Source organism: Oculina patagonica, chromosome 4 (assembly GCF_052425735.1).
Source record: "Oculina patagonica isolate OP01 chromosome 4, crgOcupat, whole genome shotgun sequence".
NCBI classification, from domain to species: domain Eukaryota; kingdom Metazoa; phylum Cnidaria; class Anthozoa; order Scleractinia; family Oculinidae; genus Oculina; species Oculina patagonica.
In genome coordinates this window covers 5,723,833-5,737,930 of record NC_135761.1, presented here as the reverse complement: position 1 = coordinate 5,737,930, position 14,098 = coordinate 5,723,833, and the positions used below count along the sequence as shown (strand labels likewise).

Genomic DNA, 14,098 nt, shown 5'->3' with positions numbered 1-14,098 from the left:
TGATGGTGAAATGATAAATGAGGACAAAGGGTCATGCCATCATCAGAATACACAGTAACTCACTGATGGTATATAAGAAATGAGAGAAATAGGAACGGAACGAGAATTGTAAATCAAAGCTTATTTACACCATACACCATACAATGCGACAAGCACTGAATTGTGAGACGGTATTATAGAAATATCGCACAGCTGAAGACGATAAAAAAATGTGAAAGAAAGAAGAAACTAGTTTAAACGTAATTTAATAAACGAAATTGAAATTTATTTAAAACTCTCCTTTCCTTGTTTCCATAGAGCTATGAAAACACTCATGACAGTGCGGAAGAGATCGAAAAAGCTGTTAAATAACTTATCACAGTCAGCTTTTCTTGCTATCCCAAACATTCACTTCTGTTACCACAAAAACCTCCATAGAAACACGGCAAAACCTTTTTTTCTTACACATATTTTTTTTATATTTGCTGAAAGAAGAATATAAACTTTTTTTTAAAAAAAAATGGCGTTGATTTACCATTAATTAAATTTAACATAGTTTAGGTTTTTTATTTCACGTTACCTTTGTTTAAGCGCCGTCACATCTGTTATAGCGCCTTCATTTTCACGCGAGATTAATTCAATAACCAAGGATGATGGGCTTTCCAACAATTCGTCCCTTTTCTCATCTATCACTTCATTTCCCATTGTTTGCGTAGAAGGCGGAGGCCAAGCATTTAGGTTTAGCATACTACGATGACTGCTGGACAGCGGTTTTCTTTAACAGGAAAGGGCGTTTTTAAAATGTTGATTTATTTATTTAAATTACAGTTTACGTTTAAACATTAAAAGCTCAAGACATCCTTTCTTTCAATAGAACTACTTCGATTTTTATAATTGCTAAATTACTGTTGTAGGTTTCAAGGTCAGTCATGTTTTAAATGAATTAGGGAATTTAACATTCCTAATTTGATTTAAGTTTTATTTTTGTGTTGTAATAGCAGTTTTTAAACCTAAATAACGTCACGAATCAATGAAAAAGGACTGGAGAAGAATTAAATTCGAGCACGACTTTAAGCGCCTTGGTTACCGTAGTAACCAAAGTCTTAACGTCATCGGCTAAAAATTAACGTTTGAACTTGTTTTACTTAATTTTTAAAAGAAGCAAATTAAAGCAGTTACTTTAGTTTACAAACAGGGTTAAAAAATTTAAAAAAGTTTCAAGAATAGTTAACACGGTTACAAGGCACTTGCAGGCCCAACCTCGTTCCCAGGGTTGTTGCAGGCCCTGATATGAAGATCCTGGCGTGACTTGCTTTGCGTCACGCAAAACGAGACATCTCTGTACGATGACGAACTAAATACATGGGTGTAACTGCCAACAACAAACCCAAAATGAAAACAAAGCTTAAGATCACAATCAATGTTAACTTACGGTTCTGGAGTCGGAGGTTTCGGTGGTCTTGACACCAACTTCTCAACTGGCCGAAGTGGTTTGACTTCTTTCTTTGGAGAGGGGGTTCTCTCAGGTGTCGGTTCAGGGGGAGGGGACGGGGGTGGCGTGGGGGTGGGGGTTTTCAAGTCGATAGGCTCAGGTGAGTCTCGTAAAGCAAGTTGCAGTTCATCCGCGAACTTCGACTTTCCTCTCGCTTTCTTGCCTTTTGGACTTTCAGGAGATTTTGGAACTTTCTGCAAAGCAAACAACAATCAGTGTCAGTTCTTGAATATTCGTGCGTTTCACTTCGTTTCAAAACCACCAAGATGTCAATATGTTTTGTAGGGTCTAAGTTAGCCTGTTCTAGGCTCTCGGTCGGTGAAGCCAAGCGAGCGAAGGCGCGCGAAAAAGAGGGGAAATTGGGATTTTGGCATAACAAAAAAACTTTCAGTTTCCGTTCACTTTTATGTACGTGTGTAGCGTAGAGTTTTTTAACACTTAAAATAACAGCCACTCAAAGAAGCCACATGAGAGGAAATGACACTAACATGTTAAAGAAAACTGCTAAAAGCCTTGCAAATCTTGCTAAATGCTGAAAATGTCTTATTCATTCACATTCTTTATTTGCATCCCCCTCTTTCGCACCATAGGTTCTTTACCTAAAAATCAGTTTTAACGTAATACGGCTTTTCTGTCTATCCTGTTAACCTAATACAAGAACAGAACTTATAGAATGGAGTAAAAGAAACACCAATCATTTCAGGCGTTACATTACAATCTAAGGGCCCTCCCTCCCCCCCCCACCCAAGCATCTAATGAGTCACGCCGTCCCACCTTCTTCCTGCCCTCCAGTTCAGCCAGTTGTTCTGCAGTCAACTAAGGCGGTTTCCACGTGTCCACCTCCTCTTTACCCCTCCCTCCCTCTCTGACCCTCCCTCCCACCCCCCCCCCCCCCCCCCCCCCCCCCCCCCCCCCCCCCCCCCCCCCCCCCCCCCCCCCCCCCCTCCCTCCCTCCCCCCCCCACTACCCTTCCCCCCCAAGTATTTAATAAGTCACGCCATCTCACCTTCTTCCTGCTCTCCAGTTCAGCCAGTTGTTCCGCGGTCAACTGAGGCGGTTTCCACGGTTCCGTCTCCTCTTTCCCCTCTTCTTTGAGATCCTTAAACATGGCTACCACTACAGAGTTTGGAATATACCCGTCAGGGGCGATAACAAACATCTCTTCGTCTTCAACTTCAGTTTTATGTGAAGCCAGACGCGAAAGCCTCTGCGATACTAGATGAACAGACTGGCTCGGCGAAGGATACCGAGTGGACTTCGGCACGTTGACAACATATCGATCGCGGTCCCGTTTCACGAGCGGCGGTTCAATCGGATGACTTCGGAAATCCCGTCTGTGAATAGGCGCCGAATGAGAGACTCTAGAACTCGTCTCTTCGTGTGAGAAAATCTCGCTTTCTGTTTCCATTGTGAAAGGTCGTTCAGATGGCGACATTTCGTCCAGTTCTTTAGTGGCTGGAAGTGCAGAAATCTCTCCGCTATCTTCCTCTAATTTTATAGGTTCAAACTCCGACATGGATAAACTCTTAATCTCTGGCTTTGGAGGTTTTTCAAGGGACGTGTTGCTTTTCTTAGACCTAGTTGACTGTCTACTTATCGGGAAAAACCCCTGCCCTTTATCAGGCGAGTAGCGTTCTTCTTCATCTTCCTCGTAACCATAACCTTCGTCATCCTCAAACGCATCATCTGGAAGATCGATGTGCGGCCTTTTGTAAAATATCTCCAAGTATTTTTCAAACGCCTCTCCGCGAACTGTCTCAGTGTCGATGTTTTGTCGTTTCTTGCTAAATTCGTAAGTACCATCGCGAAGTTTTCTGAGCTCATTTTCACGGTCCTGGATTTTTGCAAAAGCCTGGAAGGTAAGTAGGAGAAATAAATCAATCGCCGTCCACTAAGTAGCCAAAAATGAAACATGACATTTTCTTTTGATGAAAATGTTGTTGCAGTATTAAACTCATGGTTATTTATAGTAACAGTTATTTCCAGCACTGGACTGAGCGCTTTCCATTTGTACAGAGAAACCAGTTGTTCCGGTAAAAAATCAAATAGAATTAACGGTCATTCCCAATAAAAAATTTCAGAAAGATCAAAGAATGGAATACCTTCAGAGTTATTCCTCTCTTTTCGCGTTTTAACTTTTTTTCCCCCCCCCAACCCCCCCCCCCCCCCCAATTTTTTTTAAAATTAACCAAAAAAAAAACGGAAACTCTTCGAGTGTCTGTATATTTTCCAACAACATTTGTTCTTCCCAAACACTAGTTTGGATTGTTTGGAACGGCGCCGAGAACGACGTTCGGTTGAGTACCGGGAAAACGGCAAGTGAAAAAACAAAACAAAAACGAATGCTTGGAACAAGCTATACCCGGATGAAACTAACGCTGTAAACAATTCGAAATTAATACTGAGATGAATTTACCTGACTTCTCCTCTCCTCCTCTTGAATCTTCTCATCCATTTCATCTTGTGGCAGTGTGTCTTGAAACTCGCTATACTTGTGCAGGGATGATTTGACTCGGTTTAGCCGCTGACACTCTTCGGGTGTTAGACCGCCTCTGATGTCCGAGTCGATATCCATCGGTGCCTCGGAAACAACTCGTCGGAAATCCATCGCCACCATTCGGAAAATATACGACTGCGGTATGTCTGAAGACGAAAAAAGAGCAAAGAACAAAATATTTTCTTACAGTTTTAATCTTCTCGTCAAGAAGATGCGCTTTCCGAAAAGTAGTTTAAAAAAAAATTGGGAATAAGTTTACGGAAAGGGCCACAATACTAGCCATTTTGGCTCGTTTGCCCGGGTTCAGGTACGTCAGTCAAAGTTGAAGTTATGTAGCAGCACTCATAAGCTTGTAGTTCTACTGGTCCTGTAGTGTAGCAGTGGCTATTGTTTGTGGGGCTAGGGACATTGTTCTTGTTTTTTGTTCTATTGTTCTCTCGAAGAGTAGCAAGCCGTTTATGCATACCTTGAGGCAGTTGCTCGACCCCAAAGCTGACCCAATAGCAAGTGAAGGCCGAACGGTGTAACTTTAGATCGAATTTGATGAGGGGAAGGGCTGTCTAGTACTAAAAAAGCCCCGTTAGGCCACATTTCCTGCAGTCAACGACTTTGATAACTTCAACTAAATTAAATACATGTTAGTCAGAATTAGTGAGCTCTAAAGGACTATGATGTGGAAAAGAAATTGAAAAACAAGTCATGATGGTATTCGTGTTTCAAGTTAGAGAGAAAGTGAAGTAAGGTTTCTAATCGGTTAAAAAGAGCATGGTGCGGTAGTATAGTTTGGAAAAAAATGGTTTAGAGAAAGATACATGCTTCGAGATTTCGCGTTTCTCCTCGTATACTCTCGAAAGACTTTCGTCCTGTAAATCGAGACAGACTCCATATGCGGTGCACCATAACTCTCTTTGTCGTTGCGTTGCTTCTTAAACTTTACCTTATCTCAGACTTATTTCGTTGTGGTTGGCCAACACACGGAAAACCAAGTCCAAAATCAACAACGTTAGTCTAGACCGAGCGCGTTCGCAAAAGATAAAGGCTGTTTTGCAGTCTGCAACAGCGTAGCGCGTTTCAATGCGCCTCAAAACACAGGTTACTTACAGGTAGCGTAGCTGATTTTGTGTAGATGTTTGCCAATGCCCACTATGAGGTCACCTTTCTGACTACTGAAGCAAATGCTTGTTGGAGTGGCGTTCAATTTGATGACGCGCACTAGTCTGTTGGCCTCGTCCCAGATTCTCACAGAGCCGTCAGCACTGCATGACGCAAACAGCCTCATCTTGGCGCAGCTGGCCAATCCCGTGACGTCATCCATGTGATCAGAGTCACTGCTATGGTCAAACCGCTCTGAGAAAAAAAAAATTATTCAGCATGTTGGAGCAGTTTACAATTAGAGCGGTTTTCACTTGAGTGTCGAAAGTAAATTGCGTTTGCTTTGGTTTTGCATTACTACGCTTAGTGATTGGTTTAAAATCTCGCGCCATTTTCTCGCCAATCAGAACTAAAACCAAAATCAATCGTGACTCGCTCGCGCACGTTTTCCCGCGCTTCCGCCGGCTACATGTATTTGCTTCGAGTTTTGATTGGTTCACTGGATTGTCTGTTCCTGATGGCCAGAGTAATACTTTGGTTTTGGTTTTACGACACTCAATTGAAAACTGCTCTAATAGTCGTAAAACCAAAACAAAAGAAATTACTCTGGCCAATCACAAAGGACGCAAATAATCCAGTGACCCAATCGATCAATACTCGAAGCAAATACATGAAGCTGACACGAAGCACGGGAAAATTTGCGTGAGCGAGACACGGTAGGTTTTGGTTTAAATTCTGATTGGATGAGAAAGTAGCGGGAGGTTTTTTAAAACCAGACAGTAAACCTAGTAATATAAAACCAAAGCAAACTCGAATTATTTTCGACGTTTCAACGCTCAAGTGAAAAACGCTCTAGTACAGCGCAATTGTGCTTTTGAGAATAGGACAGGGAGGCAGACACAAGCATTTCGTGTCACAAATAGTACAGAAAGTCACGTAGACTTTCGTAATAAATACGCATTTTTACGCCGCAAAAAAGCAAACGCGAAGCCAGCGGACTGCACTTGCATAATGTACATGTATTACAAAAAATCACGCCGCTTACTTTTCTGTGTGGTTTTAAACACTACAATGTTATATGAAGCAGTAGATGGCTCGTGGAATGCCGCACACAGCTTATGGTGAGCCACGGACAGGAGCCTGGGGGTCTCATGACAGTACAACGTCATCAGAGGGGCCAGGGCTTCCTCAGCGAATGGGAAAAGGCGCCAAATCTTAATCACGTGATCTGAAAGGAAAGATAATGAAAATGATTTACTTAGATTTAAAAACTAAAGAAAGTGAGAAGACACAACTTACAACAGATTTTACAGTTAGGTTTAAACTAGGTTTTAAATATCTAAATATCCTTGCAAAAGTTTACGTCCATCGATATCTACATGTTTAACAACTACAGACGCCGACGCAACTATACTCGGAATCAAGTGGGTATCCGCTTTATGTTTAGTGATGACATCAACCCTTCGTGGGGCATAGTAAAGAAATGCTTTCAAAAGACTCTGTCTTCTCTTGTAGAATCGCGAGATTCCAGCCATGGCAGAGAAACAAGAAGACCAAAGCAACTTTTTCATCGATACATTGCGACGTTGTAATGATTGTTTGCGAGGAAAACTCAGCATTGCCTCGAAAACTTGAGGAAGTTGCTCAAGACCCAGTTATAGCCAGCGAAAGCAGTCGTTTTTCTAGCCTGCTGTTTCACTGCACCAAAAAAACCGGCAGTTTTCTGCGGCGCGAAAAACAAGAGGAAAAACCAGCTGAAAAGGCCGGCGACCACACGCGTTTAACTGCAGTGAAAATAATTGATGATGGTTTTGACGCAAACAAACGGTAAGTGCGCGCGCATAAAGTTTACGTTAAATTGCACGCGCAAAGGATTATGCTTGTATTATTACATAACAGAACTTTTCTCCAAGTCATTGACAAAAATGAGAACTTAACTCACCTAGCCCAGCGGATATGACTTGATCAACTACTGGATTAGCCACCATTGTTATAACTTCATCTCTGTGCGCCTAAGGGAAAGAGCACATACATCGTAGTTTGAACTGGCACAGCAGCAGACCCATTCTAAAGGAATTACTCTCACTCTGAAGTAACCACCGAATAAGTGAAAAAAATAAACTATTTTGGCTGGCTTTTAAGCTGTACGTTTGCTCTTTTAAAAAACATTAATCCCAGTACAATGCATTGAACATTTTGCGTCAGTTCAAGGTATCGCAATTTTCGAAAATTTCTATAGCCTGAGTAATACGGGCAGCATTTTCTGACTTTCAACTTGTGTGCAACATTGCTTCATTGCAAATTGAAAAGCGTTGTTTTGCGCGTATTACATAGTGTTGCAAGTTGTAGCGACCATGCAGCACAAACTTCGAACTAAATTCTACTTCACGCAACATTGTGCAGCAACTTGTAACACGGATCACGGATCGCCATGCGGATACCCCGTTATTACGGAAAGAAGTCGAAGTCCCGGCGAATAAGAATGACTGAAAATAATTCCCGCTACTGAAAGTGTCCGTTATAGAGGGGGTTCAATCAAGAACGTTTTATGACTATTTTAACTGGAAAAGCAAAAAAAAAAAAAAAATAAAGAAATAAAAAATAACGTGCGAGGTAAATGCCAGATATCATTTATAAACTACCGAAAGCGGAATTTGTCTCGTCGCAAGAAACGCTATGCAGCGCATTGAAAAAGCTTTCGCGAATAAGCTCACCTCTATTTGAAAGGAAACTTTGCCAGGAGTGGCATCATTCTGCCAGTCAAACAACACTATCATGCCATTTACACAGCCACCGAGCAGCAGAGTTCTGTCATAAGCGTTAATAGCTTTTCCTTGATTCTCAAGTTCCTCTGCTCTTTTCTTGGATTTTAGAGCCGTGACCAGATCTCCCCAAGAATCACCTTCAAGCTCATCCTGCAAACAGAAATGCAGAGTTTATTTAGATCATTAAATTACTAAGACAATGATCTTACATACTCGCACAAATGAATGAACGACAAAGAGAATCTATCGTAGGTTTGGTTGTGCGGAAAATTTGGTAAATTCTGAAGTAGACGGTTCTTATTAAAAAAAAAAAATATGGTCAAAACACTATTTTTTACCAACAGGAAATTGTGTTTTAGCAGATCTTGAAAAAATTCACGTTAGATGAATTAAGATTTAGAAGACGCATTACAGCCCATAGCGCTCCTAAAAAGTTATCCGTTTTGTAAATTATCCATGCGAACGGTTTGTTACTGCCGGAGAAAGAGGGCTATTAGAGAAGAGAAATAGCGAGAAACGAAGCGGACTCTTTTAGTTATGTGGACGACTGTTTTTTTTTTTATTAATAATTTTTAAAGAACATGGTTGGTTAGTTAGAAACACTTCCTCTCAAGCAAGCCTGTTGCTTAAACTTATATCGTGTAAATAATGGATGTTGTTATTGTTGTTGTTGTTTAGCTTCAGTTCTTACCTCAACTACGTATTCATAAAGACAAAGACAGGTGCACGGACTCGGTGCTGAAAACGAGCAAAAAGAAAAGCATAAATCAAATAATCGATTTTACAAGAAAACCCTATAAAAAGAACATGGCACTAAGAAGTCATAATCCATAAAGATACAGAAATTCATGGCTGTACCATCTGGGTTGGTCTTTGTGTCCCACTCTTGAAGTTTCTTGCACGGATTAGTCCTGGTGGATGCCTTTAAGATTTTACCATTTGAGAGCAGAGTAAACAACAAATCTACAATTAAAACAAAATAGGAAAGATATAAATAAAAAGGAAGAGCATATCATTCACGACAAGACTTGATTCAGTGTGGAAAAGTTTAGTTTCCTTCGTGCGGGCGTTTAACAAATCGACCACATTTGTCCAAGGTCTGCACTTTTTTTAGATCATTGAAACCCCCGTGTTTGTTCGGTCACGCTTTGTTTGTTCGGTCACGCTTCAAGAAGCATAACCATCGTTACTAACAGTGAACGGTTTCATGTGATTTCGTGTGATTTTATTGTAGTTTTACTTTCCATTTTATTAATACGTACTTTCAGCAGCAGCATAAGCCACGTCTGCGATAATACTCATGCTGGGTAACAGCATTGTGGTGATACACTCGCCGGAGCCTGGGGACAACAGACGCACAGTAGCATCACTGCACGTACACACCAGTCTTAACGGCATCTGAAAAATAAAAACACGTGTGGCATGTTCTATTGTGAAATTACAGTGATATACAAATCATGTAACACACACTACGCACTCACGAGGACTAGTTTACCAGCGGTGGGTTTGAATAAACCAAGAAAGGCGTATTACTTTAGACTTTAATATCAACTGGCCGGGAGTCAGTGTGAGAACTGTAAAACACTCGCCTTTTACTCACTTCCCGTTCTATTGCATAAAAGCTTTCGACTTTTCTCAAAGTCTCTGTCGTATTTCATCTCAGTTGGTACGTACATGTACTCAGTTTGCGCCTTTTTCACACTAGAAGACGGACAAGTCGCCTGAAGATTTGTTCGTCTTGTGTGAATTTAAGACGGCTTTTAGACGACTTGTCCGTTTAGACGACCAAGTCGTCCTCGAAAAATCGTCTTCCTAGACGGACAAATTTAGACGACTTGTACGTCCAAAGTCGTGTCCGTCCCTTTTTCACACTAAGGGCCTCTTCATATGACCCCGGTTGACCGGGCTGGCCCAGTTACCGAGATCTCGGCTCACTCCTATTTTCTTTGTAGAATTTTCGATGTGTTCATATGAGAAGGCAGGCCAGCCCGGTTACCGATATCTCGGTTTCTACAACAGAGATATCGGCAACCGGGAAGAAAATTTTGCCATATGAACACTCCAGCCCAGTCGCCGGGACGCAACATTTTTTGAGAAAATAGCTTCCCTTTCATAACTGGGCGGTCAATATGGCATAATTTTGCCTTGTATCTATTTCCACTTCAGAAAGAATTAGCTTTAAAAGTTAAGTTACAGGGGTCGATAAAGCTACGATAGTCGCAAAAGATGCAACTTTATCTGTCGCCATTTCGGTCTCGTTTCTTGAATTTTATCCCCGTCACCCGGGCTAAAATTTTCCATATGAACAGACGTCAAAATCCGTCTTGGTAACCGAGACATCCCGTAAACCAGGCTCATGTGAAGAGGCCCTAAGACGATTTGTCCGTCTCTAGTGTGAAAACAGCCATTTACCTGTAATTGCTAGGCTGTTCAAGCAAGGAAAGGAGAACAGGAACGACAATACAGCGATATAAAGTTATAAACGCATGTAAAAAATGGTTGCAAAGTTATCACTTACCCTTGGGTGCGTTGTAGGCTTGATGGATTTTACTTTACTTCTGCAGAGAAGACAAATAACTAAGCGATTGTGCATTTGTTGTTGCTTTTTTTTTCATATATTTCAAGCAAGCATAATCCGACAAAATGCGAATGAGGAAGGTTCTAGACCTTTTTATGCTCATAAATGTTAAGTGCTGTGTAGCATGTTTGTTTTTGGCTCGTGACGTTTATGCAGCTGATGTTCACTCGCGCGCATTTTTACGACCCCAGCAAATGTTTCAACAAAACAAAGAAAACAATGCAATTGGACATTGCATGAATGAGCTGGCTCCAAGAACTCTTTGATTAAGACTGGACATCACTTACCCTACTGTTGCAAAGACGCTATGAATGTGCTCAATTTTCCACAACTCAATTGACTTCCGTCCAAACGAATACAAGTCATTCTTTCCAACAATAGTCCCGAGTCCCAAAACTGCTTCCTTAGTGTCAATTCTATCGACTTCATCAGCAGTATCTAAACTCCAGACTCTGATGGTGCAGTCACTGGAGCCAGACATGATGTAAGTACCAAACGGGTACACTGCTAATGTGTTCACTGACTTCAAATGGCCAACAAAGATGATCTTGATGCTGCCTTTGTCATCCCAGACTTTTATAGAACCATCTTTTGCTGCTGTTATAAGATACTGGAGAATAAAAAAGCAGTGGTGGTAAATACAACATCTAAAATTAGTTACATGTATGTACAGTCTGTAATCCTTCTTCATCACATCTTCTCTCAAGTAGAAGATTGTTCACACTCATGGTTTATGATTATCACAAGAGATGTTGTAAAAGAATTAAAAAAACAATAAAATAAAATGCTTGTGATATAAAGTAATATTTGAAATGCAAGACTGACACTCTCATCAGATGACAGTGACATCACTAAAATATGGGATTTCAAAAGTTGATTTCAAAAATTTCAGATCTATAGTACCTGTAAAAACAATATTGCTTTGCAGTTAATGCAACTCGTTTCATTTTTTTACCGCTTTAAACTCTAAGGAGGGTTTTACTGAACAAGTGAGGTGGGGGTGGTGTCACACCCACACGCTAAATCCTGGCCAGTGTCTCTTTCTACCCTGGCCCAAGTGTGAAAATGGGAAGTAGAAATGCTTCTTTGGGGTAGGGTCTAAAAACAACACTTAGAAGGAGGAGGTTGGGTAACCAGCAATGTGCAAGAATTCAATATAGGGAGAAAAGAAATACTCCTATTTAAACAGTCATTCGGGGTGTGCAATTCCCTTTAGTACAGTGAAAACTGCACATAAGCCTAGTGCCCATCAGGCCGGTGCTTATTCCAGTTTCTGAAGTGACTAGGGTTTTTTTTCTCTCCCCCCCCCCCCTGGATAGGATGCTAGTCTATGGCAGGGTTTACCACCCAGCAGTAAATTTGCTGGTACCCATTTACTTCACCTGGGTGGAGAGAGGTACTTTGAGAGTAAAGTGTCTGGCCCAAGAACACAACCCAGTGCCCCAGCCAGGGCTCAAACCCGGAGCAGTTCGATCCAAAGTCCAGCACACTAACCATAAGGCAACCATGCCTCCTTATTCCCTGCAGTGTTGTTTGCATTAACAGTTATGGTTACCTTGAGTGGATTAAAAAACAATACAGCAGTGATCTCTCTGGGGTGCAGCTCTTTAAGATGTCCAACACATGAGCCATTAAGAAGGTTGTAAATTATCACATTGTTATGATACACTGCAAAGCATCTCTGAGACCTGCTGGGAGTGTCTTCCAAGCACAGCAAGGAAATGGTACTGGATGGCGGCATACATTCCTGTAATTCATAAAAATATCATCCTTTGTAGATTCCAGATAAAAAAAAACATTTGACACTCTTGTCAACACTAAAGTACCTATCAAACTTTTCAATTTTATAGTTCTAATTAAAGTAACTTGGACAAAAAAGAAGAAGAATTAAAATTACACCACTCACCGAAAGAACTTTTCGTTGAAGTAAAAACTTTGCTCCATATCTAAAGCTCCAGCACTAAAAAAGAGAGAATGACATACTCATTTAACTAAGAATTATCATACATCAATTCTTCAAAAGAATAATAATAACCACCAAATCAAAGGTTTAAGATTACCGGTAATCATTTTTACGATGCTTGATTGTTGTTTCTTTATTCTTTTTTTTTTTCCTTTTTTTTTTTTTTTTGGGGGGGGGGGGAGGGGAAATGACGTAACAATGTTGAAGAACTTTATTGAGTTTACATGTAAATGTTCATGTACCCACACAGTTTATAGGCTGATATTCTGGTGGTATTAAATCACAACTTTATCTGCAGCTCTGAATCTCTTTAGTCAACAATATGATTATGTGTATTTCCCCTTGAAATTTGATCCCGTCTGCCTTTATGGCATATGGTATTGCATGGTTCCAGATAATATCCATACCCACTCAATGAAAGTTTGTTGGCAGTTCTGATGGGGGGGGGGGGAGTCTCGAAAGCAAAATATTTTTAGTGGAATTTCCAATTGAAAGCAGTAGAAGGGGGGCGGTTATACCTTAAAACTTAGGTGGTGGGGGGTATGGATATTTTCTGGAGCTATCAGACTGTCATGTTGAACAGCATAACAGAACAGCACTTACTGTGACATTCCCAAATCCTCCAGTTATGATCTCATTTGTTGATTCATTATACACTCCACTAACAAGAAAAATAATAAACAGTATAATCAGCCTCCTGTTCATACAATAATAACTTATAAAAGGAGTTTTGCTCAACCAAATGTTAATATAAATGTCTGTGAAACTAATTTAATTACCATGTAGTTAAAAGCAAAAAAAAATCCAAAGGTTTATATTTGTTTTCAAGGGGGAGAATAACTTTTAACTATAATAATGGTTTTCCTAATGAGATTAATTCATTACAATTAATGAAAGGAAGACAAAGAACTGGTTCAACCAGATTATTTAAGAAAATTTAATGATGTCACATTCCACACTTGAATTCCATCTGCAGATGTGGAAAATTACCTAAATATTCTGCTGACAGAAGTTGCCACACTTATGACTTTGAAGCCATCTGACATTAACTGTAGTTAGAGAAAAATAAAAATAAAAAATTAGCCATGACATTGAAGTATATTGAACATGACTACTTCTGCTGTACAGTGTGTACATGTCCAGATAATAACTAATCCTGAACCAAAAATTAAGTAACACCCCCATCCCCTCCAAAAAATAAAAAAACATAATTGCAAAGCACAAACAAGTTTAAGAAATAAAAGATATCTGACTATTTATAGTTGAAAAGGGTTTCATTAATGTTGGTAGGTCACTATAAAATTGTTTTAATTTCTCTGCATGAAGTATCATATTGTTGTTTACAATAACACAAAATCATACATGTAGTAATTAAACATGCCATTAGTGGGGAATTCTAGAGGTACAGGTATAATTGCACCACATTAGAAAAGGTGCGATAAGAAGCTAAAATATTAATGATGGGTGATTTAATTATTAATGATGCACTGAAGTACACAGGTAATTATTTAAAGTACTCTGCAAAAAAAATAGCTTGAATACATATATCTTAGTAGACATTTTAGTGTTTAGTATTGCTGAATATTTTTAGGAGTCTTGCTGTATTCTGGCAAGCCAGATGGGCAATCAAAATATACTGTAATAATGACAAGTTAAAATGTACTTACTGCAATACTTTACACTAATGTCCAACAAGAGATTTATTGATGTTATGTATATGAAATGATTCATA

General features: G+C 40.0%; 1 protein-coding gene across 1 annotated transcript in view; it reads right to left on the bottom strand.

The window, feature by feature from the left end:
- Nucleotides 1-14,098, bottom strand: part of LOC144651185 (uncharacterized) — a 28,884-nt gene that overhangs the window by 13,071 nt on the left and 1,715 nt on the right. The window contains exons 2-17 of the mRNA XM_078511084.1: nucleotides 13,357-13,415; nucleotides 12,970-13,027; nucleotides 12,310-12,363; nucleotides 11,959-12,150; nucleotides 10,691-11,013; nucleotides 10,344-10,383; nucleotides 9,088-9,223; nucleotides 8,684-8,788; nucleotides 8,517-8,563; nucleotides 7,775-7,975; nucleotides 7,003-7,072; nucleotides 6,106-6,288; nucleotides 5,070-5,315; nucleotides 3,888-4,114; nucleotides 2,478-3,323; nucleotides 1,412-1,665 (exon numbers count right to left, since the gene is read on the bottom strand). Coding sequence (XP_078367210.1) covers nucleotides 1,412-1,665; nucleotides 2,478-3,323; nucleotides 3,888-4,114; nucleotides 5,070-5,315; nucleotides 6,106-6,288; nucleotides 7,003-7,072; nucleotides 7,775-7,975; nucleotides 8,517-8,563; nucleotides 8,684-8,788; nucleotides 9,088-9,223; nucleotides 10,344-10,383; nucleotides 10,691-11,013; nucleotides 11,959-12,150; nucleotides 12,310-12,363; nucleotides 12,970-13,027; nucleotides 13,357-13,415 — 3,041 coding nt within the window. The remainder of the gene's footprint in view (nucleotides 1-1,411; nucleotides 1,666-2,477; nucleotides 3,324-3,887; nucleotides 4,115-5,069; nucleotides 5,316-6,105; nucleotides 6,289-7,002; nucleotides 7,073-7,774; nucleotides 7,976-8,516; nucleotides 8,564-8,683; nucleotides 8,789-9,087; nucleotides 9,224-10,343; nucleotides 10,384-10,690; nucleotides 11,014-11,958; nucleotides 12,151-12,309; nucleotides 12,364-12,969; nucleotides 13,028-13,356; nucleotides 13,416-14,098) is intronic.